Source organism: Balearica regulorum, chromosome 17 (assembly GCF_011004875.1).
Source record: "Balearica regulorum gibbericeps isolate bBalReg1 chromosome 17, bBalReg1.pri, whole genome shotgun sequence".
NCBI classification, from domain to species: Eukaryota; Metazoa; Chordata; class Aves; order Gruiformes; family Gruidae; genus Balearica; species Balearica regulorum.
The window spans coordinates 15,453,243-15,480,487 of NC_046200.1; the positions used below are offsets into that span (position 1 = coordinate 15,453,243).

The window sequence follows — 27,245 nt, forward strand, 5'->3', positions numbered from 1 at the left end:
GGGACGAGGGCTTTTTCTGAAAGTGAGGATACCCGGGAAGGGAAGGATTTCCAGTCGCAGGGCAGAGGAAGGAGGTGTGGGATGTAGGAAGAGGAGAGCATCTGTGCTGGACCTGGAGAGGAAGGTAAGCGGGGATTAATTGCCCGCCCTAGCCATGGTGCGGTGCCACGTGGCTGTGGTGCTTTGGGCTGGAGACGTCTCATTTGGGCTCAGTTTGGGAATTTTAGAATAAAAGGTCTAATGCTGAACCCTTCAATCCCTTTGCCTCCTCCTGCTCCATCCCCTTCTCCCTGAAAAGGCTTTTCCCAGCTCTGCTCATTGGGGGGCCAGCACTCAAACAGCAGCAGCACCCTGGGGTTGTCCGAGTCTCCCCGATGATTTTGGGGTGGGTGCGCCGTGTGGCAGTGCCTGCGGCGGGCACCGTGGCACTGGGTTTCCCCGCGGGCTGCAATGCAAAGCCCCCCCGCGGGGGGAAGCGCCTGCGTCGTGCCTCCAGCCAGCAGCTTTTCCACCAGCTCCGGAGAGATTGCCGGCCGTGGGAAATATTTAGCTGAGGGAAGTTTTAGAGGCAGAAAACGGGGGCGTAAAGGGAGCTTCTGCCTTAATGGCCTCCTCGTGAGATGCTGCTCAGGGCGCTGAGCTTTCGTGTTGCTCTCCGGGCTGAGAAACAAGCCCGAAGAGGCTTACGGCCGATAGCTGCTGATCCATTTTACGTAGATTAAATAGCATCACAGCTCCAAAAATAATCTTCCCAGCTTACTGTGAGGTTGGCTGTTCCTATAGCAACTGCTTCATGCCAGTGCCCTACAAATAAAAATCACAACAGATTGCCTTAAAGTTGGTTTGCAAGTCAAAACAAAGTACGAGATGGGGAATGAACGGACTCGGCTTGCAGGGTTTGGGCTTTAGGGTGTGTAATGTGTGTAAAAATACAGGGGGGTGTTCCCGGAGAGGAGATTCATTAAAAGCTGCTCTTAACGGCGGTCGGCGTCTCTCGTGTTCGAGCCCTTGGTTGCAGATGTTTCCCCTGAGCGTCGCGGGCGACAAGGAACGCGTATCGTAAAACAGCAGCCGCGTTCGTAAAAGCCTCCCGCTGCGGGGGGGAGAGGAGGATGTTGCCAGCCCCGGGAGCTGGGTGCTGGGTGCTGTGGTGCCCGGGGGCCGGACCTGCTCCGTGTGTCCTGGCGGCCCTGCCAGGGACCAAAGGCGGGGGGGCAAAAACAGCATTTTGGGCTCGGGTCGTGCTCCCGCGTGGCTGCCGGCACCTTGCACGCAGGGTTAGCCCGACACCTCCGCCGCGGGAGCACGTCTGGCCCAGGGGCCCGGCAGGAATCGCCTCCGGAGATGGCGGTCGGGAGCGGAGAGCCCTGCCTGAGCAGCGCCGTCGGTGCAAAGCTGCAGCGGGGAGAGGGGACTCACGTTGGTGGTGGTCCCAAATTGTTGGTGGCATGGGGAGGTCTCCAGGGGACACCGAGTTTGGGAAGGGCAGGAAACCTCGAGGATGCCGTGAAAGCCGGGCTGGCTCACGCAAGGCACAGGAGCGAGAAGAACCTCGCAGTTTGTTGTCAAACATTTGCTGCCCGCCTTTCGTGTTTATTTTCTTGGGTAGCTTTTGTTCTCTGCAGCAGAGCGACACGAATTCTCCCTGAACGTCTGCCTTTCCTTACAAACCTGCCTCGCCTGGAGGAGCGGGGTGAGCCGAGGTGAAACTCGTAAGCCGGGGACGTGCTGCTCCCCAGGGCGGTCGAGGGGGTCTGGGGGCACCCGCGTCCCTGCATGGCTGAGGGGTCCGAGGCTGGGCAGCCCCCCCGCCAACCCGCCGAAGGTTTGCTGCGTCAGGGAGGGTCTTTCTTCTGCCCAGAGCAGACGGCGGAGCTGCTGCACGGCTGGAAACCGGGTGTTAAAATCGTGTTTGTGTCCTTGAAGGACCTTCCCGGTGTGAAGGGAGCAGGATGCCTTCCCGGCCCCTGCAGAGCCCCCGTGCTCCCGGCCGGTGCCAGGCACACGGCCCCCGCTCCCCCCGGCGCTGCGCAGCTGGCGGGCCTTGCTCTCGGGTCTGCTGTGATTTTGGAGCTGCTGGGAGGCAGCTCGGGCTTGGTGCTGAGGACCCAAAAGGGCCAAAGTGGTGAAAGGTGGAAGGACGGCATCCAGAGGCAGAGAGCACAGAGCATCCTCCACCTCAGCGAGCCCTCACCGCCCCGGTTCCGGCAATTTCCCCTGCTTGTGTTGGAGCCCCCCCGCTTCGAAGCTGTGGCGAAAACTCCTTTTGGGTTGGGACGCGCTCGCTGCGCTTGAAAACGTCGCAGCAGGAGTCGTCTGCGGGGCAGTGCCGGGGTGTTCATCTCCGCCGGCTCTCCCGTGGCGGCGGGGCTGCGGCGGGGCAGCGAGGGACGCCGTGCTGTCCTGCGCCCGTCTTTCATTTTGTGCGTTGCGAAGTTTCCAGCGAAGCCTGGCAGACGTCCCCGGTGTCCCGTGTCCACGCTGGGTCTGCGCAAGGATCAGCTTTGCCCTTGGCAGGTCTCTTCCGTACTGAACCTATCTGCCATCGCTAGGGGTGGAAAAAAATAATCAAGGGTTATGTTCTTCCTCTCCTTAGCTCCTATGTATTTAGGACTATAAGTTTCTCCAGTTTCCAAGGGGGTTTGTGATCTTAAAAATCAGGAGCCCCCGTTGGGGAGGCTGCGGGAGCCCTGGGTGCTGTGAGTTTGCCGGGCTGGTGGCAGGTTTGTTCCTCCAAATCACCCGCAGCCTCCGCCCTCCAGTGAGGAGCCCTGGGGAGAGTCTCCCCCTCTCTCTGGTCTCTCCTGACCTTCAGGGTGTTTTACCAACCGTAGCAAAGCAAAATGTGTTTTTTTTTCTCCTGGCTGAGTTGATAAAAAGGCTTAAGTGAGGGAAGGATGCCCAGTGCCCCGGCGCTGGGCTGTGCTCCCAGGGACGCCCTCCGGGCCGTGCCTTGCGGCTCCTTCACCTTCCCGGGGCTGCTCTGACCCAGAACCCGCTGGACCGAAGCTGGTGCAGATCTGAGAGGCCGCTGGTTGCTGGAGGAAGGAGATGGATTTGTCTCTCTGCTTATTTGGGCTTTGGTCAGCTTTCCTTTGGGCTCCCAGGAGGATGAGGTACGGCAGCGCTGGTCCTCACGCCTCCCTTCCCTGGGCCGGGGAGCAGCGTGCCGCCGGCAGCCCGGCGCTGGAGGATGCTCCCCGTCCTGCCAAAATCTCCGCTGAGTGCGGAGCGAGTGCAGAAGGACGGAGCGGACGAAACACGAGGATAATTCGAAACAGAAGAGGACGCGCTGCTCTTCTGTTCGTGATGGTGGTCCCTGCAGCGCTGCGCTTTGGGTTCTCCTGGCCCCGGTAGGGTGCTGCTCCCGGTGCTGCACGTGTAGGTGAAGCCCAGACCTCGTTCAAGCTTCCCGCTTTCCTGGAGCCGGGATTTCACAAATAACTACGTTCACAGTCGGAAAACCTCCAGGGAGCGAGGCGAGGGCTGAGGAGTTTCCAGGGACTCGGTCGATCCCGATGGCCCGCGCTGGTGCTGCGAGGGGCTTTCAGTGCTGGGAGGCGTTCTGGCACGGAGCGCGGGTTGGAACCCCGTCTTCGGGGCCGGCGTCCCTGCTTTGCCCTGGTGGGACGGCAGCGAGGGACGGGAGGTTGTTTGGGTGCTTTGCCTGATCGTTTCTGCTTTAACTTGCTCTGATTTGATTGTAGCCACGACTTTGTGTTTCCTTCTTCCCGTGCTTTGATTTAATTACAGGAAATTACCTTGCCTGAGATATTTTTATTGTACTGCGAGTCACGGAAGCAAGAATCGGTCCAGATCTTGGGGTACTGCGGAGGCAGTGCCGGTTACGGGGATGTGCTTACCAGGGATGGAGGGAGGTAATGAGTTTTCCGTCCTCTGCATTGGGTGTTTTGCTCCTGAGACGGCGCTGCGCATCGCTTCCTCGAGCCTTAAGGTTCCATTTGAACCTCGGCAGAGGCCTCGGCAGAGGTCTGACACCGTCTTCCTCCATTTGCACAGGCAGGAGGAGGAGGAGGAGGAAGGTGGGATCCACCCCAGCACGGCCATGAAAGCAGGAGGGATGTTCAGCTCAGCTAACTCAGCCCGCCCGAGCAGCATCACGCCTGGCGTGGTCTGACCCAGGCGCCTTCCCCCTTTTTCCTGGGCTTCGAGGCGTTTATGTAACTGCACAGCGATATAAAAATGGGCCACGCTGCGTTCGTGCCTCCTGCCTTGAGCTGAGCGTGCAGGCGGGGATCATTACCGCAGCCTTGATAAACGGGCAGCGACGGGCAGGAAATAACACCCTGGCAAAGGACGGAGCCCGTCCCTCGCCGCGCGGTGCCGTCCCTGTGTCGGAGGGTTTTAATGATGGGCAAAACCCCCAGGCTGTGACCTGGGACGAGGAGGGATTTGGGGGTTAAACGCTGCCTGGGGACAGGCAGAAGATGCTTCTTCCTGCTTGGCACAATTTTTTGCAGTCTTTGTAAACAGATAAAATCATCTTTGGGGAGTATTGCAAACAGAAAAATCCCAAATTTGGTTCATCTGTGAGTCCCGCAGAGGTAACGGTGGTTTTTGGCAGGTCGTGGCGATAGCTGCCTGCCTGGTGTCTCTGATGGAAACCAAGCTAGCGTGGTCGACTTCTGCATCTGGTAGTTTTATAAAACATTATGATATATTATCAATTGGCCATCAAAGACTGGACTCGTTAGCGATCGCCAGATGCTGTGGATCGGTGCCCGCGGTGCTGCCGGGCTGTGCGTGGGACGGGGCAGGGAGGACCTGCTGGCCCAGCGCTCGGAGAGGAGCAGGGCAGAGCCCCATCAGAGGCGGCGGCTGCAGACGGAGCCTCGCAAAGCAGAAGCCGTGCTGCTGGGCGGTACCTCCGGTGAAAGCTCGTCCTGAGTTTGCAGGCCAAGGGGAGATGCGTGAGAGACTGTGAGAGGAGACGGATTCCAGGCTCTGCCCCAGGCTGCCCTGGAAAGCCTCTGGGAGACGGCTCTGAGCAGCAGCAGCAGCACGATGTACCTCTCCTGGAGAGCATCCGCTGCGCGGTACAGTGTGCCCTGTCCTTCGGATGCACCAGCTCAGGACAGCTACGGAGACAATACTCAGAGCTCGGAGGGATGTGTATACGCTGCCAGTGCCCCGCCGTGCCTTTGTGTGTCCCAGGACGAAGGGCACCGTGGAAATACTTGAAACGGAAAGTGGCCCTTGGGGAGGCTTTGGTTACTTTTCTTACTGGTGGAAAAGTGGCTTAAATTTTCCTGCTGGGTCCTGTACAAGACTCCTGCAGTGCGAGCTCGTGCCCATCGCTGTGGTCCCTCCGCACACCCTTCTGGGGATGGAGCCTTCAAATCCTGCGTGTTCCCATTCCCATTCTCCTTCCCTTGCCCGTCTGCTCCGCCTGTGCCGGAGACTTCCCCGTGTTTCCAAAGTGCTGGTCCTGTCCCCGAGAGCGGGGCCGTTCCGCCCGGCCGTGCAGCTCAGGAGCTCCCCAGCCTTTCCGTGGGAGCCGGCTTTGCTCCCAGTGCCTTGGCTGGCTGCTCGCCTTCCTTGGGACGGTCTCGGTTGGCTTCTCGGGGGTGCTGCGAATGCTGGCGCTGATGGATTTTTTTATTCCTTGAGCGTCCTTGGTGGCTGCAAACCGCGCTTCACCTCCTGGCTTTTAAATGGGAGGTTTGCGCGCTGTGGGTGCTCGGGGCTGGGTTGCAGACAGACCAGCGGTTGCGCTGGGAGGTGCTGCCCCAGAGCTTCACGACCTGCTTGCGTTTTGCTCTGTGCCCTGTTTCCCAGCAGGGCTTTAATTTTCTTCTCCCGTCGTCCTTGTGCAGCTGGGGTAAATCCCGCTGGGCAGGACGAGCCTCGGCCCTGGGCTGTGCTTCCTCTGTGGGCAGCTCACAGCCACGAGACCTGGTGCAGCACCGCACTGTGCTCCGCTGCTGCTTCGACTCCGGGCTGGTGGTCCTTTCGCATTACCCGGATTGCTCTGGCTCTTGCCTTAGAAACACGACGTCGGTACTGGTAAGTGAAGGGCGCTTCACGTTTCATTTTCCTTAGCTGGCCCCGGAGTGGTGGAATTGATGTGAGTGATGGCTGAACGTCACTCTCAATATCTACAGCGTTTCGAAAGGTCTTATAAATGACCCAGGAATAAAACCCAAGCGCCCACGTGTCAGTGAAAAGGGCTTTTCTCCTTTCCTTGCAGCCCAGGAAGGCGATGTGCTTCGCCCCCCCTTTAACCAAGGCATCCCCGAGGTCTGTGCTTTGCCTGGCTGGCTTGGAGGACATCCTCGTCCCCCTGACCCCCCAGCCCTGGCAGAGAAGCCGCAGGCACGTTTTGCTGGTCCCCATCTCTGTTTAATCCAGAAACAGATGAGTGAGGGAGAGGAAATGAAGGGGCTGCTCTGTGCTGTGCCGCCTTACTGATTTTCGGGTGCTCCTGGAGGAACCTTGGCTAAACTTTGAACGTAAGGATGGGGCGCAGACCCTGCGCAGGACCTGCTCTGCTCTCGCTTTTTGTATTTGCTGTGGACAGTGCCGCCTCTCGGAGCCGCTCGCCTCCTCTGCCTTCCCCGGGGGAGCGGTGGGATGGTCGGAAGAAATGCTGCGTTGTACTTGCTGCTCAGTTTTGGGTTGGGTTTCTGCTTTGAAGTCACCCAAGTGTTCTGGAGTTGCAGCAGTAATCACTTCTGCTGTACCTGAGATGCTGATCGTGGAGTTTTCTGCCCTCTGAAGGCGTGATGATGGTTTTGGGTGAAGGCTGTTACTCTCCCCTGTGTTTTTGCGACCTTTCCCTCGGGTGAAATAAGTTTATCCTGCCCAAAGCAGGCCGTGCAGAGTGCCTGCGAGGTTCTCTCCCAGCGCAGGGTGCCTTGACGCTGTCCCTGGCTCCCGTAGCCCTGCGTGCAGAGGGGGGGTTTCGGCGGTGGCACCCCCTGTCCCCCAGCCTTCGCAGCCCTGAACCAAGCCGCAGGAGCCCTTCGGACGCCTCCGCGGGGCTCTGGGTGACGTCCCACATTGCTCCTCCTCACTGCGCTCCTCTCCCCGGGGGACGCGGTGGCCACGACCCCCAGCCCCGGCAGAGCTGCCTGCGCGCGGGAGGAGGCAGGAGGTCCCGCTGCCCGCGGCGCTGGCGGGTTAGTATGGTCCGGGGGTAACCATGGAAACTGTTTTTTCTCCATCCCTCCCTTTGCAGATGACTCGGGCGACGAGGAGCCCGCCTCGCAGTCAGACAAGAGCGAGCTGCACGGCACGTTGAAAACCCTCTCGAGTAAGCTGGAGGATCTGAGCACTTGCAATGACCTGATCGCCAAGCACGGGGCGGCCCTGCAGCGCTCGCTCAGCGAGCTGGAGAACCTGAAGCTGCCGGCCGAGAGCGGCGAGAAGATCAAGGCGGTGAACGAACGAGCCACGCTCTTCCGCATCACCTCCAATGCTATGATCAACGTAAGTGCTGCCGGCCGAGCCGCCGCGTTTGCGAGGAGGCAGAGGGAGAAGCATTTTCTCCTCCTCCTCTTCCTCCATCGTCCTTCTTTCCCCCAGCACGACCCCGTTTTCTCCCCATGCACTGGCTTTCCGCAAGAGCCGTGCGTTGGCACGGGGCTCGGGTACGGCCGGGAGCTCGGTGCCGGCTCAGCGCCGCGGCGAGGGGCTGGGAAGTTGGGAAGGTGCAGCCCGGGGAGCGGGCACGGGCGTGTGGAACCCCCCAAGACGCAGGCGTGCTGTATCCTTAGTGTGCTTTCTGGGGAGGCTGCTCCGAAATAGGACATTTTTGGACGTAAAGCAGAGGTCTGGGGTGCACAGGGGTGCCTTGCAGCCTGGCACAGCGCTTCAGAGCCTGTTGCCCGCTGCAGATTCAGACCCACATCCCCGCGTCGCTTCCATCCTCATCGACTTCCATGAAGCTGCCCTTGTTTTACACGACCGGGGGATTTAACCCCTTCGGGGTCCGAGAGCTGTCTGGTGCCAGCTGTGCTCTCCCAGACCGCTTGGGTGGAGGTCGCGCTGAGCGTGTCGGCACCGACGCTGCTCCCTGCCTTGTGCAGCATGACGGTGCTTTCTCATTCTTTTTTGGACAGCTTCTGGTTGGGGTGTGGATCTGCCTCCGTCGCAGTGAGACAGCCCTTCCTGGGGAGCCTGATTTTCCCTGGCGAGCTTTGGGGAGGGAAAGAGAGAGTAAAACTCAATAAAATATTTAAAGCAAAAGCAAAAAAAAAAAAAAAACCCTACCCGAAAGCCTGACAGACCTGGCATAATATATGAAGGCAGAGCTCGGGGAATTGTGAATGGAGCGGCGCTGTCGCCGTGCTGTCCCAGCCCTGAGCAAAAGGAGGTCGTGTGCTGTTTTATGTGGGCTTTTAAAAAATAATAATAGTAATGGAAGGCACTCAGGAGCCCCGCGATCGCAGCATCCTCCCTGTCCCCGCTCACAGGATTTTGTAGCCATGGGGGGAAAGGGCTTCCTGGGACGGCATCTCGCGTTTCGGAGCAGCTTTGGGGGTGCCTGTGCAGCGCTCTCCCCGCAGAGAGTTTGTCGAAGTTTTCAGAATGGGGACGGCGGCGTGTCGCGAGTGGCGCGAGGTGACGACGGAGCCTTCGGCGCTGCCGGGAGCAGCGGGGGTTTGGTGTTAGCAGGCAGAGCGGCGATGGGATGCGAGCAGGGAATTGCTGAGGAGAGGATTTCTCCAGCAGCCTTTTGAGAAGGGATGAGCAGAGCAATATTTGCCGTTTCCAGCCCGGAGAGGAGGAGGTTGCGGTGGTTTGCGACGCGATAAAAGCTTGAGCGAGGCCGTCTGGACGGTGGGAAATAGCACAAAAACTGTTGTGCGGGGCAAGAACGGTAGAAACGTGGTTTGTCCAAAACAGGTAAGAGGGGCCAGGAGGGAGCGAGGCACGTGTTTTCGGGTGGGTGCCAGAGATCCGTTTTTAACAGCATCCTTTTGTACTGCGGCTCGTGGCTGAGCGTCTCGAGGACGCGTCCAAAGGCTGTAACGAACGTGGATGAAGCAGGACGGGATCGGAGCGGCAGCTCGGGGGTGGCAGTCGCGGCTTGCCCAGCTTGCTGATCAGCCTGACGTTTTGGGGGGGGAGGTGACGGGGCTGTGGGCAGGGGGACGCTGACCCCCAGGAAGCAGCGATGCTTTTGGGGGGGATGGATCAGAAAGGCAGGAGGAGGGCGAGCAGGGCAGGGTGGTGGGGGCCAGGAGGGAGGGGGACCGACAGCCTGACCCACCCCATTGCGGCGGACGGGTGCTCCCACCTACACGGCCTCCTTTTCCTGCTCGGATCCCTTTTTGCACCTTGATTTATCTTTTTAGCATGGGGCGATGCCTTCTGCGAGCTGCTGTGCGGCCCCGGCCAAGGGAGCCTCTTGTGGGGTGGTGGTGGTGGGGAGCTCTGTGCAAGGCAAAGGTCCCAAAATCTTCTGAAGATTCTGAAACGTGAAACATTGCTGCAGGGAAGCACACGGAGCCAAGCCACCTCCTGGCAGTAGGTGAAAATACACCCTGCTCCTGCCCACCTCGATCTTCTCATGGCCACGCGTCCCATGGGAGCACGGGGTGCTTCTGACGGGCCGGTAGTTCCTTGCAGGAGAAATTAAACCACCCTTGCTTGCCAGCTCTTCCCCAGAGAGGTCCTGGCCCGTAGCGACGGGCTGGTGCTGCCACAGTGATGCTCTGCATCCGCGCTCTGCCCCGGCCGCAGCACCGAACCCCACTGCTCCGCTCCACCCGGCACGGCCGAATCCTGCTTCCCAGGACATCGCCTCTGCCCGCGCTGCAGAGCTTGGCTTTTGCAGGAGACGTTGTGTCTCACCCCCACGCCGTGGCCGGCTGGGAACGGTGACACGCAGCACTGTCCGTTGGTTGCCAAAGATCGTGCCACGGTCGCTTCTTTTTCCATCGCGCCCCTGAACAGTTTAGGGGGGTTCGGACCCGCGAGCTACCGCAAACCCCCGGGAGCTGTGCCTGCCCCTGCCCTCTTCCCGAGCAGTGCTGGGCTCACGGGAGCAGCCCTGGGCTCCGCGCTTGGCTCCCGCTCCTGGCTGGGACCTGGGCAGCCAGCGTGCCCTGGCTGCAGGCAGGGGACAGGCAGGGCTGGGCTTTGCTGCCTGCAGCGGGAGGGGACGGATGCTCCAGGGTGCCCGGCGCTTGCGGTTTCCATCTAGCCGCTTGCGATCCGATTATGTAAATGTCCCCGGAGCCGCGGGGAGCGGCAGCAAGCGGGTAGAAATAAATAAATACATATGTAAATGAAAGAGCTTCGCTGTGAAGGTGACCTCCTCGCTGCGTGCTCCGGGTGCCTGCCTCCGCCGACTCCCTGCGCTTCTCCTCCGGAGATCGGGAGGAGAGAGCGGCTTGGGCTGCCCCCGGGCGAGCGATGCTCGGGATGACGGCGGAAGGTTTGGGCAGAGGCAGAGCAGGACGTGCCGGAGCTTTGTGTTACAGGTGAGGAGCTGAAACGCAGAGGGACTGACTGTTGCAGGGCTTAAATTTAAGCCCAGACCTCTGCGAGCCGCCCGTTCGTTCTGTTCCCATCCGAACTTGGAAATCTCACGTAATACCACGCCGGGGGGGGGACGACTCGCGGCAGAGTTCAGCTGCGCCGGGACCAAACCGCCCGGTGTCAGCGGGGCTGCGAGGAGCGACGAGGAGGGGACGCAGAAAAGCAAGTCGCAATCTGCCGCGTGGGAGGAGTGGGAAGTGTATAAAAATTAGAAGCAACAAATTGAAGGGATAATTAGAGGAACAGAGACGGAGAGTGCTGGGCTGAATTGCGTAGACTCGCCCAAGGAGCAGGGAGAGCTCCTGTCCCATAATTTAGCAGCAGGCGGCAGGCAGGAGGGCTGTGCGGACACGCCGAGGAAGCCAGTTTGGGCGTCAGGAAGAGCTCACGGGGCTGTGGGTGGTGCTAAAATAAGTTTTTACTGGGAATGGTGTTCGCTGTGGCGAAGCTTGGAGGTGGCCGAACTGTGTGTGAGCGTGCAATAGCTGCGCCCTTCTTCCGGCTGCCTTGGTGCTGCCTCAGGGGCCGCGAGCATGGAGCTCGGGCTCGGCCCGGGCGTTTTTCCTCGAGGTTGATGAGGAGCAGAGGTGGAGGAAGGCTCAGCCGGGGTAAGGAGGGCTGAGAGAGGCAGCCGGGGCAGGGTGCGGTGCTGGGTGGGAGGTGCTGAGCGGGCGAGATTTCATGGGGAGGGAGCCCTGCGTGGGCTGGCGTGGAGCGGGTGGTCCCGGGGACCCGAAGGACCGCACGCCTGCCCCTCCGAGAGGCCACCGTGCTGGTGGCTGCCCCAGCCCATTGCGCGGAGGACGCCGGTACCCGCTTCGAGGCAGACTGGCTTCCCTGCGTGGTTTTTCCTCTCCCACGGGAGTGAACCCATCCGGAGCAGTGGCACCCCAAGATGTCAGCAAAGAGCATCCTTCACCCCTCTGCACCTGCATGAAGAGGTTTTAAGGATGCGAAAGCCAGTGCTTGAGCCAGACCTGAAATCACTAATGGTGTGCGTTGTTTCTGTGCTGGGGAAGGCGGCCGTAGGCTGTTGGTTTAAGCCTCTCCAGGCTGCCCAGCAGCATCCCGGAGGCAGCATCCTCCAGCCCTGGCAGCATTTCTCTCTGCGGAGCCCTCCGGGGCCGTGCTCCGGCTCGGCAGCAGTCGCGGGGTGACCCTGTGCCATGCACCGGTGGCTTGAGGAGCCGCTGAGCTCTCCCCGCGGCCACGCTCGGCTCCTGGAGACTCAGAGCGGCATCTGCCCGGTGCAGGCAGCCACCGGTGGGCACTGTGGGTGGGTCTGCGGAGGGTCTGAGCACTGGAGCTGGGGGTTACAGCTGCTTACCCGGTTTATTTGGAGACCTCCTGGGTGCCCGTGCTGGAGCGAGCTGCCCAGGTAAGAGATGCATTTCCCCAGAGCTGCTCCTCTGCCTTCCCGTGTCCCAGCTTCCCTGCTGGTTTTGTGAAGCACTGAGCTCCTCTGTCCCCGGGGGGATGCTGCTGCGATTAATCCCTACTCCTAAAATTGTGTCCTTATTAAACCGGACTGATGTTGAACCCACCGCAGACACAGGCAGGACGACGGACCCCTGCGCAGCGCTCCCGGCAGGAATAGCAGCCTGCTGGGCTACTCCCGGTTTACACCAGTACAGTCAGTGGGGCTGGGGGAGCCCTCCACCCTGTGCATCCTTCCAGCGCAGGGGTTAATTCAGGCACCGCAGCAAGCCAGCACCGGCTTCAACCCCTGGATCTGCTTCGTTAACGGCAGGGATTGGCCCCGAGCAGATGCTCCGCCGCCTAAAATCAGAGCGGCACCCTGCAGCGGGGCAGGGCTTCTCTTCCCTGTGACTGCTGCGATGGTGATCGCACAGGAGGAGCCCGTTTTTGCATGCCTGCACTGTAACACGGCCTGTGTTAATTATCTGTACTGCGCTAACGACACGCGCGCTAATCAGCGCATTGAAAACCATGTCACCGACCCAGAAAACCCCCGGCCGTGGGATTAAATCTCTAACCCAACCCTAATCCTCGTCGGACGAGAAAGCTGCGGTGAGGGGTCTGTGCGTGCCGGGCACTTCTGTGGACGCACCGCGCTGGCGAGTAAATAACTGGTGGGTGCTTTGCTGTTCCCGGGGGGGAGGTGGTGGAGGGCGAGGGGTGTCACCCTGGGGTCCGTCCCTGCCCGTACGGCTGCTGGAGCGGGGCGGGGGGCTGCGGGAGCGGAGATGTGGAGATGCAGAGCCCAGCCCCTGCGCTCGGAGCTGCTGCAGCTTCCTCCGGAGCATCCTTCATTGCTGCTTTATTTAGAGGTGTGAGGGTATCTCTGCTCAGAACTGTTCAGACAGACAGTGCCTTCCTCCGGCTCCCCTCATCATCCTCATCGTTCCCTGCGGTCGCTGAGTCCTTCCCAGTGAGATCGCGTTGCTCAGACCTCGCGCGTGTCTGTGGGGCCTCCGTGCCGGCTGCGGCTTCTGGCTGCTGCTCCTGCAGACAACGTGCTTTATCCTCACCGCGCCTTGGGCCTTCTCACCTCTGCTGCTCCTCCTCTTCCTCCTCCTCCTCCTCCTTGTGTTCGTCTGACCCCAGGAAGCTTCAGACTCTGTCCCAGGCCTCCCCTCAGAGCCTTGTGTGAGAAGATGGGGGACACGTCTGTGGCCCGAAGTCGCCTCTCGCAGCTCTGCCCTCCTGTATTTCTGGCTGAGAGCCATAACTTTTCTATCGCAGCTTCAGAGGAGAGCTCGGAGCGTTTCTCCCCAGGCGGCTGCCGGATCAGCGGGGCTGCTCGTCGGTGGGCTTAGCACGTCGGAGACGGGGATTGCACTGTCAGCAGTGCCTGGTGTTAATCAGCAGCTCTGCTGAACCGTGGGACAGCCCAGCCGGGCGTTGCTGCTGCTGTTAAACGCAGCGCTGTGACCAGGTGAGCCCTGCCCGTCCCTCGTGTCGTCCTCTGGCAGCTGCCCGCCGCACGCAGGCAGCTGCCGCGTGTCTGTGCCTGGTGGTTATTGGCACCCCGGGGCAGGGTGGGGACATGGGGACACTCCAAATAGCCGTGCATCGCCGGGCTGATCCCTTCTGGGGTTCTGCCCGGGGTATCGCAGGGGTTGCGTTCCCTTCTTGCCCAGGCTGATGCACTGAGATGCTTCTCTCGGCATCTGCCGAAGGAGAAGGCACTGAAATGGCGGCCCGGCTGTCCTGCGGGTTTACCCAGGAAGCCGTTATGGCACTGGGAGAGGAGTGGGGTGGGGGGTGCTGCCGCTAAACGCGCTGCTACCCGCGACTCCTGCTCCTGCAGCACTCCTGCAGCAGGGCGGATTGCAAAGGCATCGCACGAGGCTGAAACCGAGGAACGAGCTGAAGCCGCTTCCTCCAGATCCCAGGGTCGGAGCTGCCCCTGGGCAACGCCAGCTGCTCGCTGGCACCGCAGCCGCCCGCCGTGCGGTTGGGGACAGATGCTCTTCCAGCCTGGACTTCGCTCCATCAGGCTGATGAGAAAAGAAAAATCCAGCGAGAGCCTCGTTAAATCTTTCTTTGAGAGCGCCGTTTGCAGGACAGAGCTCTCGGAGCAGACCAGAACCGGGATCACGCCTCCAGGCACCCGAAAAGTGGAGACTGGCTGCTCTCGTGGTGCTGGCTCTGCTGCTTTGCAGACCCCTGCGAGGGTCCCTTCGCTCCTGCGGTGAATTTTGGCGGTTTGGGGAAGCGAAGGGGAAGGACGGAACTGCAGTGGCCGCCTGGAGGTGCCTCCCCGAGGGGGAAGAGCTGATGGCGGGAGCGTCCCGGAGAGGTGATGTTGGCACATGTGCCAGCGGAGTGGCCCTGCTGCTGGCCCCGTGGGTAAGAGCATCAAAAGGAAAAGCCAAAGACACGAGCGTTGCCGAAGGAGACCAGCGAAACTCGGCAAGGGCGCGATTTGGGGCCGGCCGCTCTGCAGCAGGGGGTCCCAGCGGGAGATCTCAGCTCTCCCCGTGCATCTCCCGTACCGGCCCCGGCGTGTCCTCGGCACGCTGCGGTGTGCCACCAAACCCTCCGGCACAGCCAGCGAAGCTGCGGTGCTCTGCTCAGCGAGGTTTGGGGTGGAAGGGGGTGGTGTTGCCGGCACGCCGAAGCAGCCAGCAAATGTCTTAATTATTTCTCAGTCGGGGAGCGATGCTTTGGAAACCAGACCCTGCATCCTTCCTGGGCTGTGGCTCCCGGCTGGCATCACTTCGGTCCGTAACCCCCGGTAGCGTTGGCTTGTTCGGCTTCTCAGAGCCACGAGGAAAATTTCCTTTTATCTTGCTGAGTACGCGATGACGACGGATTCGGTAGCCTCCGTAAAGGCTGCGTGGGTACGGGATTAGAGGAGCCTGTTAACACAGCCGGGCTGGCGGATTTGCCACTGTTTCACACTAATCCTCTCTTTATTGCGCGGGGTGGATTACGCGGCTGCAACGGCGCTTGCGCTCACGGAGTGCCTCTGCTGCCTCGGCCCCGCGGCGAGGTGCTCCTTGGGGTGCAGCCTGGGCACGGTGCGTTGGGGTGCCCGAGCGGCGCTGAGCCTGCCTCCCGGCGGGGGACGCTGGCGGCTGCGTGGCGGTTAGGCAGATGGCCCGGAATAACACGGTAAAGTAATAAAACTCCCAGAGACGCAACCGTGAGACCAGACTTGACTCCTGCCCCGTATCGATGGCTCCGTTGGACACGCGGTCCCCGGAGAGGAGCGGGCACTGCTGGGGCACGAGGTGCTCCCCGGATGGTTTTGGGAGCACCTCGGGTGAGCGCTGGGGACCTCGCTGAGACGCTGGCGGCGGCAGCGTGCGGCGCGTGCTGCAGGTCCCCGAGAGCTGGGCTGGAGCCTGCTCTGCTCTGGTGTCTTCCCGCTGCCCGTTGGGGCATTAACGAGCTTTTCCATGGCTGTGCGTTTCTGTGACACCCGTTTCTCCTGGACACAGAGCTCCTTCCAACGTAACGTTTAGAAGTATGGACAGAAAAGCAATGGGGAGTGGGAGGATTTTTGGTGTCAAACCCACACCTCCTGTCCCCACTGTTTTTATGCAATGCCACCTCATTTTTTGGGGGGCGTCATGCGCCCGGGCGAGGCTGTGCCCGGCCTTTCGGGCTCTCCTCGTGCCACCAGCCCTGCCCCAGGGAGACGCGGCTCTCGCCGTGCCTGCATCCTCCTGCTTTGGGCAGCCGGGATGCTTGTGAGCCAGCTGAGGGTCACTCCGAGGATTTGGGGCAGATTTGCCGTTATTTGAGCAGTCTGTGTTGATCTGGATGTTTCCCAGCGCTGCTGCTCCCGGTGGTGTCCGGCCAGCCGGGCCTTGGGCCACCGGCATGGCTGTGGGTACCGTCGCTGTCACCGCAGGTCGCTGCACTCAAAACCGCGTCTCATTGCGATCCGACTGTTTGTGCGAGATGATTTGGGATTCAGGCCGGCTCCATCCTTGTATTTTTCCCTTTTACTTTCTGCTCTGAGTATTTCGGGGGCAAGAGGGACGACGAATTAACCCTCTCTCGGTGCAAACCCTCTCCGTATCTCACCGCTCTGAATCCAAGCTGCTAATTTTTATGCCGTGCCACGCGCCTGGAGCGCTGACACGGTGTGAATGTGTTCAGAGCTAAAAAGAGGAGCAGAAATCGCCCTTCCCTTGGGCTGTTTCGCAGTAAGCAGCAGCGCAGATGTGTCCCAGGGTTTTGATGACTCCAGGAAGGAAGGGAGCACTTATCTCCGAGGCACCAGACGCATGCAGAATGGCAAGGCACTCTTTCCCCTGATGAATGAAGTGACAGCTCTCGCTGTATAATTCACCGTTGAAAAAGAGATGATTGATTGAACGCATCTGGCGGTTTCCTTCTCTCCTGTCACTCCCAAGCGATGAAGTGGTCCTTGTCCCGTGTGGGCAAAGGAAGGCTCTGGTTGAGGAGCGGGAGATGTGGCTCCCAGGACGGCGGGCACTGCCCTGGTGGGTTTTGTCCTCCCCAAAGGTTAGATTCGCGGGGCTGTTCCTCTGGGATGCTCGGGGCAGGTGGGACCGCAGGTCTGAGCACCTTCCCTCGGTATCTGTCAGCGTTGCGTTGGAGGTGGTGAACGCTCAGCCTTGCTAGGACATCCCCGAGAGGTTGTCACCCCCCTGGTTCAGACCTCGGGGTAGAAATCCGGGGCAGCGTGATGCGATCATTTACACTTTGAAGCTAATTAACTCCGTCTCCGTGTTCTTTGTGTCTGATATTGACTGACTGCTCCCGGTGAGGAACCAGGAGTGCTGCGGCTCTGCAGAGATGCTGGCGGGCGGGTGGCACCACCACCTTGGTGGGACACAGCTGACCTCGGGTGAACGTTCCCAGCTGCATAAATAATCTGCGGGCTGTTAACGATGTTCCTATCAGCCTGCAACAAGCTGTGAAATCTGGTATATTTGCCGTGACAAATGTGTGAAAGGTGCTAAATTTGCCCATCTTGGCAGCGGCTGCTGGGCACGGGGACGGGCCACAGAGCTGGTGGCACCCCGTCTCACCTCCTGCTCCCTGGCAGGGTCTTGATGGCACCTCGTCTCTTCTTCCATGGGAATTTGCAGGAGCCTCAGTCGTGCTTTTCCACGGAAACACGCTCTTTTTGGCTACGTTGGCTCTGGCTCCTTGTCTGGACCGTGATTTCCAGCCCTACCACGCGGTGCTGGACTAGGACCTGGTACAGCAACTCGTTCCGGCCATGGAGAAGAGTGAACGCACCTCTGTCCCTCCTGCCGCCCGGCTGCAGGTAACGCTGGGCTTCCCCAGGACCTTGCACCCGCACCGCAGACGGATGGAGCTTGCTTTTCTCTCTCGTCACTGGTGACCTGCCAGAATTGCAAGATGGGCAATAAGCACCGGCAGGACGTTCGGGGGTGACCAAGCAGCCCTGCCTCAGCCTCGCCGCCGCCTTCAGTATTTTCAAACAAACGTGCTTGCGGAGCGGGAGAGTGTCTTGGCCGCTGCTCTCCAACCCTGACTCTGTCCAGCTTTGGCTCCACGGCAAAATCTGGGGCACGTTGTGCCACGTCCTGCACTCTGCCGTCCCCTCCGTACGCGGGGAGGCAGCAGGCGGGTGCCGGAGGATTAAAGCCAGTTTCCCGGTGGGGTGGGATGTTGCGTGGGGACAGGCACAGCATCCTCTGCGGGTCCCGCTCCTCCTGCTTTGCTGGAGGGTTGGTCATGGGGAGACCTTTGAGGAGGGCAACGGCTAAAGTTCACGCAGGCAGGGTAGGGTGGGAGGAAGAAATCACCTTTTTTCTCCAGGAGGCACCGAAAGCAGCCGACCGCCCTCGTGATGGACCCCACTCTGGGGACTGCCGTGCCATGCCCTGTCCCTGCCTGGCTGGGCTGTGGGGGTAGGAGCAGCCCCGCTGTGCGGGACCGGAGCAAACGTCGGTGCTGCTTGAGCCCCACGTGCATCCAGGCGCTGCTAAAGCGCAGCAGCTGCGTCACGGCAGCGATGGCTCGGGGGGACGTGGGCGTATGGGGTGTGACGTGGTCTCCCCCCGTGCTGCAGGGAAGCCGTGGGGTGGGTAAACTCTTCAGAGGATGATGGGGATGTCTGTACGAAGGCTGTATTCTTCGATGTGCCTAGCCTTGACACCCTGGCCCTACAGCTCGCTGGGGAATTGCTTTTCTTTTGCTTTCATCCTGCAAATCGGCGGCTGCGCTCTCCTTTGCGGTGCGTTCACCGAGGAGCCTCTTGCCCGCTGACCTCGGTGAGGATGGCCCGTGTCCCTGTGCCAGCGTAACGTGGATTTGTGGCTCTGTCTTGCTTACAACCCAGATGAAGTTCAGCTGTAACTAAATTTAGCCGCCGCTCCGTAAGGGTTTTATAAGCTGGATTTCGAGGTGTTGCTCCTGCTCGGCAACTGCAACTGTTTGCCCCTTTGAAGGGGGGGATTAATGAAATGAATGAGCAATGACCCGGATGCTGGAGTTTCGGCTGGGTCTGTGTCCCCTGCCCTCGCCTTAATCTGTCCCAGGACCACTCCAAGGCAGCTGGTTGCGTCCCTCTGGTGTCACCGGCGGGGGCCGTCCCTTTGCTCCTCGGCCACCCGCGGAGGGAGGATTGCTGCCGCCAAAATCAGCTGCGTACCTTTATCCTGGGCGGTTTGCAAGCTCTGTCGCTGATGGGGAGGACGCGATGCAACCCAGCGATGGAGGTAGGAAGCAGTGATGCGCGTGAGCGGTGAAGCAGAAGGTCCGGGCTCCCCCCGGGTGCTCCCAGCCCCTGTTTGAGGTAAGGTGGGAGCTCGGGGGGAGGTGGGTGGCTCCCCAGCCCTTCGGCCCCCAGCTTCTTCCGAAACAGGAGAAGACAGGGGACGACGAGACCGACAGCTTGTGGGTGCTTTCAGCCCAAATGCTGAGCGCCGGCTGAGCCGTTGCGGCAGGCTTGGTGGCACAGGAGGGGAGCGGAGCCCGGATTCATCCCAGCGCGGCGCAGAGCAGTGAGCCAAACCCATCCAAGGTCAGGACTCAGCAGAGTGGAGGCACGAAGGGATTTATCTCCTTGCCTGGGTCAGAGCTTGTCCTGGGACCTTGTCACGCCATCTCCTGCTGCAGCCGGTCCTCCTTGGCTGCCCCAGCGGGTCGAGGTGCTGCGGCATCGCTTTTAGCTGGAGCACGGACGGGGATCCCAGGGCACCGCTGGCGTGGCTGGGGCAGTGACAGCAGGGCGAGCAGCTCCCACCCTTCATCTCCTGCGAGGAAGGGACACGCAGAGCTGCACCTCCGCCTCTTCTCTCTGGCCCTGAAAAGAGACAAACCCTCGGGGTTGGGGTCCCTGGGGAGTCTCCCAGCTCTCGGTGCCCTCCGTGGGGTCCCCTTCAGCAAGGACGGACCCCCGCGGCACCGGTGCCAAGTCAGGGCTTCCCGGCAGCTGCGTTTCCAAGAGCGTTTCGGTCACAGCAGCTGAGATTTAGAGCAACTCGTGCAGAGACGGGAAGTTGCTCCCCGTTTTGCTCGCACCCTGCACCGTCGGCTCCCCGCACCAAAGCAGCACGGTGGCTGTCGGAAATCCGGTGGCCGCTGGGTCCCTGCAGCAGCGGGGGTGCCCGAGCCTCTGGTGCCGCTCCGCAGAGAGCGGATTTGCAATCCTTGCTTGCAAACATCCAAGCGAGCCAGTCGGGGGGCGGTGGGGGGATCCCTCTGTAATTGCTATGCTTGCTCTCCCTTGCCGGGACGCCCGTGGTGCTGAGCGGGCGCCTGCTAATGGTATGTGACAACTGACACTAAAGAGCCCAAGGGTTAAATCCTGCCCTGGGCTGTGCACGGGTGTCTGCCGGACCCCCCTGCATTAATGGGAGCTTGGCAGAGCACCCCAGGATCCCCAGGCACCCACCAGCCTGTGGCTGGTGCAAACTGGGTGCTGCCGTTTGGGGTGCAAGCAGCAGTGGGTGACGGCCTGACTCGTTTCACCCGTTTGCAGAGGAGCGATCAGAAATCGGGGTGCTGGGTGCTGTGCCTGCAAAAGCCCTGCCCCAGGGACTGCAGAGCCTGTCCGGTTTTGGAAAGTCCTGGAGCAGGCATTCCGTGTGCCTCTTGCGCTGCTGGGAGCACGCTGGAGTCCCCCGTGGGCCCGATCCTGGGCAGCCGGCTGTGGGGTGTTGCAAGCCCTGCGCTGGGGCTGCCGGTGGAGGATCTGGGCTTGGAAGCAGCGGCTCTGGGGCTTCTCCTGCCGCCCATCCCCGCTTCAGCTGCGGCTCTGCTTGGGGAAGGCATGCGGAGAGCATCCACCCTGCCGTCGTGCCTCCTGCTCCGGTTGTTGTGCTCGGTGAACGCCGCTCTTCCTTCCTCCCTTCCCCGCACGGCCACTCGCTGCTCCGGATCTCAGCGTCATCTCCCAAACCCACACGTCCCCCTTTCCAGCCCTGGCTCCCACGTGCCTTCACCCCCCTCTCCTCCAGGACCATTTTCCTGGCCACGTTTTCTTGCTCCGCAGCGGCACCAAACCGCCCTGGGCGCCGGTGATGCTCAGCCAGCTGGAAAAAGCATCTCGGTGATGGATGTCACCGCGAGCCGTGGCGACACCGTCCCAGCCCGGAGCAGGGGACCCGGCCGACTGCTCCTCGTGGACGGTTTCCTTCTGGGTTCGTTTCCCTGGCCTCGCCGGTGTGTTCCCCCGCACCGAGCAGCAGTGCCACGCTGGCGTGCCGGCCCCGGGGCGGTGTGTCCGGGGACTCCATCCTGCATCTCAGGGGGGACGGGCACAGCGTGTCGCGAGGGCTTTCGCTGGAAGAGGAAGGCGTGCGCAGGGGGAAGGTGCGGCTCTCTGGGCTTTCGCGGCTGTAACCAGAAGTGAGTCGCGTCACGTCCTTCGGTGGAAGGTGGCAGCCAGCGGCGTTTTAATTACTGCTGCTGACAGCTGGGGAGCTGGCGGCCTCGGAGGATGTCAGACCGCGGCCGCGTTCGATGCGCCTGGTTCTTTGTCTTGAGGAAAGGTCATCGCGGCTCCTCGCTCGAGCTGGTGCCGTGTGAGCAAACGCCGTTAGCGCAACGGCTGCCCGTCTTGGTTTGTGGTTGGCAAAGGTGGGGACGGCCAAAACAGCCTTGGCCAAGGGGGGGTTTTGTTGGAGCCGCCGAAGGGGCTGGGATTCCCTGCCGGGCGGTGAGCTAGGGTAGAGCCGAGACGTCGCGGAGATGCCCCAGGCTGAGACCTGGCTCCTCCTGGACCACGCAAGCAGCCGTGGGGGTTGAGGAGAACCAGACAGCCGAGTCGGAGATAAGGGCTGGGATTCATTTCCCTTTGATATCGGCCTCCCCGGGGGAGATGCCCCTGTCTGAGGTACTCGTCCCCCGCTCCCTGCGCCCCCGGGGAGCTGCAGGGCTGGTGCTCTGGGGGTTTGGGCACGTTTTGGCTGAGCAGTGAGCTCTGTCGAGAGAGTCGGCGGTGGAGGAATACACCCCGAGCCCTGCTCGGTGCCACTGTCACCTCTGGCGAGCATCCCTTTGAAACTCTGCACTGTCTGCCTGTAGGACGTATAAAGCCAAATTAATTACTTTAATTTGCTTGGCTGCTGCTGGCAGCTGGGGAGCTGGGCTCGGGGGATCTTTCTTGCAGGAGGTTCTCCTGTTAACCACCGCGGCATCGCTTCTCTTCCAACGACCGAACGTGACGCTCGCCCGGGTTGATCCGGCTGCTGTGTGAGTGCGGTGGTTTGGATCAGAGCGTGGGCAGGGCGCTCGTGCCAGCGTCTGCATTACAGAGGAAGAGTCTGCACAAAGGTGGCCTGACAGCCTTTCGAAACCAGGGAATAAACCCTGTACGTACCCTAGCCGGCCCCTAATTCCACATGGACACAAGTTTTGGGATGCTGGCAGGAACAAGCATCCTCCTGACCTGCGGCGGGGTCTGGGGCAGCGTGAAGACCATCCCGGTCATCTTCCCCAAACCTCCCCACGCTCAGTGGAGAACATCTGCAGCGCCGTTGGCCGCTTCTCCATAACATGGATTTTTTTTTTTTTTATATGCGGCTGTAAATGAAGCCTGTCGGTGCAGATTTCCCTTAGGGATACAGCACGGATCCTCCGCGAAGGTCCGCAGCCTTGGGACGGGAGGACCCGGGTTTTTATCTGCTGCGATTTTGATTTAGGACATTGATTTCTGTTGACTGATCGAGCGATTTCTCCTCCACATCCTGCGGCTCCCAGCTCCCTCGTGATGTGCTGGAGGGCTGCCTTCGCGGGGCTCCTCTGTAATTACCTCCTTTTCCCCTAATTTACCGTTATACCTTACAAATCATGTTTAATTGCAGCAGGATAATTACAGGTGATCTCCTAGCGCATCGTTTTAAAACGCTCAACCCCCTGAGCCGGGGACGGCTGGCCATTTCCATCCTCGGTGCCAGCGAGTGGTGCCAAAATGGGTATTTCTGTGCGGGCTGCCTGCGGAGAGGGACCTTCGGAGCAGATAATGAGCTTTGCCGGGCTGGGAAGGTCACGGCCGCTATCTCATTACTTGCCTTTGTGGTTTCATCCTCTTATCACAATGCATCAGTGTAATAAAAGCAGCTGATGTGCCAGCTTGGGGCACGGGATAGTTCTAAGTGGCAGGAGGTTTCAGCTTGAAGCTGGGTATGAAGCATCAGGGCAGGGTTTGCCCGTGGGCTTTGTGGCCGTGGGTGGCTGCCAACGGGAATTTCTGGGGTGGGGAGAGGAGCTGAGTCATTTCCAGGGAACGAGGTGAAATCGCGGTGCGAAGCGCCCTGAAAATCTGCAGATGGGTCTCGCATCTCCCCGTGCCCGTCCGCGCAGCCCCACAGGGTCCGTGGCTCGCGTGAGGAGGAGCTGGGTGGTCCCCATCGGGCCGGGGGGGGATGTAGGATGGGAGCACAGCCGGGAATCTGGGGGGGACAGGACCTCCCTGCCTCAAACAGCAAAGCGGGGGGACCTGCCGCGTTGCTCCAAGCTTGCGCGAGCCACGTCGCCCATCGTGACGCTGAGGATGTGCAGAGGGCTCTGCCCCTCTCCTTTCCCGGGGGCGTTCCCACCCGCTGTCCTGGCTATCGACACAGCCTTAACGCCGCTGCCACGTGGTGCTCGCAGGGGAATATTTCTTGAGCTCAGGCAGGTGGGTATCTCCATCGGAGTGACGGCACCGCCGCGTTGCTTCCTGGGATCGCTGATGGCCACAAACGGAAATCCGGAGGCTGAGAAGCTGATGCCGTAAGGACAAACCCGCGTTCAGAGCTGGCAAACGTTTTTTGGCTGAGTTATTTCTGCCTAGCAATCAATTCCTGTGATTGCGTCTCGTTAGAGAGCCTTAATGGTGCTGAAGACCGATGTATGTTGGAGCTCACGCTTGGAACACTTGCATATACCCGTCCGCACTGGAAGAAATAGCAGGTTTGCAAGAGCGGGTTCTGTGGGTTTAAGTTCACGCCGACCAGTTTGATACTGGGATTGATCCTGCAGAAACCCGCCTGTGGACTGGGCTCGGCGCGGTCGGGGCAGGGTCCGGTCCTTCTGTGCTGCAGGTATTGGGAAGCAGGAGAGAGCAGAGGTGAGTGCAAAGCGAAACATCTGAAATATGGTGGGTTACACTGATTTATGTTTTTTCCAAAGGACAGACCCAAACTCGTCGTGTTTCTCCTTTGTTTATCTGACCCGAGTTTGGTTCCTGCCTCTTCCCGCTCCTGGAGGTGAGGCTGGGGATGGTGCTGAGCTCCCAGGACACGTGGCAGTGTTCAGGATGTCACTGAAGGCACGCGTGCCCACCCCCTGCGTTTTTCTTTCTTATCACGGGATGTTCCTTCCCTCTGCTTTGTGCTTCCTCCCCTAAAATATGAAACTCCGATGCTTTGTGTCGCTTTCCTGGTGATTCGTTTCTGATGTTATTAAAGGAGAAACTTCTTTCCCTGGATGAGACTCAAATCCTGCTCCTATCCAAAGGGGAGGTTTGGTGAAGAACCGATGAATCCTGGTAAAATCAGGCCAGGGTATGGAAGCTGAAGCCCTGAGGTTCTTGCTTGACCAGGAGATACCTCGATATTCAGGTGCTACCTGCAGCCCAAATTTAGAGCAACCTGCCCAGAGCTGAATAAATCACGTGTGAAATCCAAGTAGATGGAAACATAGAAAATAACTGAGCCCTCGGGATGGTTAGAAGTCTGTTGGACGTTCAAAACTCTCTGGTTTTAGTCCTTTTGAATCGTTTTGAGTTTTTCAGGCCAGCGTTTCTCTAAAGTGGACCTCCCTTGGTATGATGCTGAGTTGGAGCTAGCCGGAGCACGAGCACAGTTAATTTGCCAGCCTGCCCCCAAACTCCCGTAGAAAATAATCAAAATCACTTTTTCCTACTTTTAAACGTAAGAAGAATTTTATTGCAGCCCGCCTTGCAGAGCTTTAGGGGCGGGAGGAGGAGGTGCAGCCCTGCCTCTGCTCAGCGTCACGTGGGGTTGATCGCAAAGGACGTGACAAAGTCGAGGAGACTCGCGTGTTTCAGTCTAATATGAAAAATACCCTAAAAACGGAACTCTGAGAGCTGTCTCTCTCATCAGATGACGGAAGGGCGTCTCGCGAGAGCTGGCAGCGTCCCAGCCCCGAGCGGACGTCCTGCATCTGGAAATCTCCCGCTGGGCGTCCGGCGTGCCCGGGGCTGGGCGATGCTTGTGGTCCTGGCGATGCCGAGCGGGCCTCAGGGTGGCTGCGGCGGCGGTCGCTGCCGCCGAGGGGTTCTCCCATCGGGCCGCGTCCCTGCTGTCTGCCCCGGCGGCACAGGGTAGGGATGCTGCGCATCCCGCAAGGCATCGCGTAGCGCGAGCCCTCCTTCCCTCGGGCCGAGCGCATCTGTGTGTGTCCCTGCAGCCGGCGGGTCCCGTTCCCTGGAAAAGGGCCCATCGCAGAGAGGAGAGCAGTTCGGCTGTGGTGTGGGGGCCAGGCCGGGCCCTGTGCTGTCTGCTGGGCTGTGCAGCTCCGGGGAGGAGCTGGGCATCCTCCGTCTCTGCCTCCTCGGAGCAGAGGGCTCGCTGGCTCCTGGCTTGAGCATCCTCTCCCGTCTGGCTCTCCCCCTGGCACTGTCACCCTGGGGACCGTCGTCCCGTCCAGCTTCTCCCCACCTGCAGCTTCGGGGCTGGAGGTGGCTGCAGGGGGTCTCGGGGCGTCTGCGAAGGGCTGGGCTGAGGTTTGGGTGAGCCCAGGCTGGGCTCCCGGCGTCGGGGACGGGAACAGGCTGCGGGGCTCGGGCACCGTGAGCCGGGCTGCCGCGGGAGATGGGACACCATGGCGGCGTCATGGTCTGCAGGCAGTCGTCTGTTGCAGCCGTCTCCTCGGAGGTGGTCCAGGTTTGGGTGGTCAGGGCTGAGCTGGCGTTAGCCGCTGGGGACGGGGGATCCCGCGGAGTGCTGGGATTGCGTCTGCCCGAACCAGGGTCCTGGCACAGGAGGAGGAGGAGGAGTGCCAGGGAGTCAGCTCTGGAGTCACCACGCACCAGCGCTGGCTCCGTGACGAGCTCCCGGGCTGCGAGGGCCGTGCCGGGTGCTGACGTGTCCCTTCCTCCCCTCCAGGCTTGCCGCGATTTCCTGGACTTAGCCGAAACTCACAGCCGAAAATGGCAACGGGCGCTGCAGTATGAGCGGGAGCAGAGGATCCGGCTGGAGGAGACCATCGAGCAGTTAGCCAAGCAGCACAACAGCTTGGAGCGAGCCTGCCGCGGGGCCCCCGGCCTGTCCTCCGGCAGCACCGGCATCACCAGCACCGCCAAGGGTGAGTGCCGGCACGGCTGGGGCTGGTACAGGGGCAGAGCCCGGCGGGAAGCCCCGGGATGGATGGGGGCTTTCTGCTCGGTTGCGAGTGGGCAGGGATGGGAAGGAAACAGAAGGCAACGAATGCTCTGTGTGCCCGTGATTTATTTGTTTTTAATGGATCCCATTATGCCATAATTGTCCCTAATTGTCCTGCTGTTCCTTGCTTGGGGACTTGAATGTCCCCAAGATCCGGATGCAGGGGAGGGCTGTGTCCCCGGCTTGCTCACGCTGTTTCAGACTGTTTGGGTAGCCTTAACCCTCACCGGCGGGCACGTCTCCGGCTGCCGGGGGGCAGCTGCGGTGCTGGAGGAAGCCCAGGGTCCCCTGGCGCTGCCGATTTCCCGGCTGCGCAGGGTGGTGGTGGCTTGTTGCTGTTTGCAAGGGCAATAAAATCTAATAGCTTTGCTTGTTTGTGCCAAATCTCCTTTCCTGCGGGAGGCATTACTTACAGCCTGGTAGCCAAAAACTGGAAATAGTGCTTTGTCTTATTTTTAAAGGATACAGAGGCTCAAGGGAGAGAATAGCGGCTGCCGTGAGGGGTGATGGCAGGGCCAGGCGCTGCCCTCGTTCTTGTATGGCTCAGGGAAACGGCCTCGGGTTGTGCCAGGGGAGGTTTAGGTTCGATATTAGGAAAAATTTCTTCACCGAAAGGGTTGTGTGCAGCACTGGAACAGGCTGCCCAGGGCAGTGGTGGAGTCCCCATCCCTGGAGGGATTTAAAAGCCGTGTAGATGTGGTGCTTGGGGACAGGGGTTAGTGCTGGGCTCAAAGTGCTGGGGTGACGGTTGGACTTGATGATCTTGAAGGGCTTTTCCAACCAGAATGATTCTGTGGTGCTGCTGGGGAGGGCAGGGGGAAATCGCTGTAGGGACAGGCACAAATCTGCCCCGGCCCCACCGCAGGGGGTGACCCTGCTCCTTTGGAGGAGTGTGGGAACGATGCAGGGAAAGAGGTTGCTGAACCTTGCCGGGAAGCCGAGCGAACTGCTGAGCCGGACGGGCTGCTGCGGCGAGGTGGCTGGAGCCAGGGCGGCTGTCCTGATCCCTCCTCGGCAGCGCTGCGTGCCAGTTGCCTGCGGCATCCCCTTGCCGGAGCAGCGGAACTGCCCGGAGACCCCGAGCGAGGTTCTGCTGTGTGCCCCGCGCTGCCGAGGCTGCTCGAAAGCTGCAGCCGTGGTTTTGCGCAGAGCGGTGAAGCCCGCGGCGAGGCGGGAGGAGGGTGGGCTTTGAGGACAGACTCGTGCTTGGTGGGGACCAGCAGCACCCGAGCACCTCACACCTTTTGCGCCGACAGGGAGTGTGCAGTCTGCCAAAGGAGAGGCCAGTGATGAAGATGAAGAGACGGAGTATTTTGATGCCATGGAGGATGCACCAGCTTTTATCACTGTAACCGCGGACCCCAAGCACCACAGGTACGAGCCCCCCGTCCCAGGGCAACGCATTGCACGGCGCACCCTGGTGAAACCTGCTGCGAGTGCGGGAAGAGCGGGGGAGAGATGGTTTGCCTGGCGTTG

General features: G+C 60.6%; 1 protein-coding gene across 2 annotated transcripts in view; it reads left to right on the forward strand.

The window, feature by feature from the left end:
• OSBP2 (oxysterol binding protein 2) overlaps positions 1-27,245 on the forward strand; it is a 120,209-nt gene that overhangs the window by 79,179 nt on the left and 13,785 nt on the right. The window contains exons 4-6 of one of the 2 annotated variants that reach the window (XM_075769676.1): positions 7,202-7,452; positions 25,494-25,692; positions 27,023-27,143. In XM_075769676.1, the coding sequence (XP_075625791.1) occupies positions 7,202-7,452; positions 25,494-25,692; positions 27,023-27,143 (571 nt within the window). The remainder of the gene's footprint in view (positions 1-7,201; positions 7,453-25,493; positions 25,693-27,022; positions 27,144-27,245) is intronic. The other variant, XM_075769677.1, reaches the window with a different exon arrangement.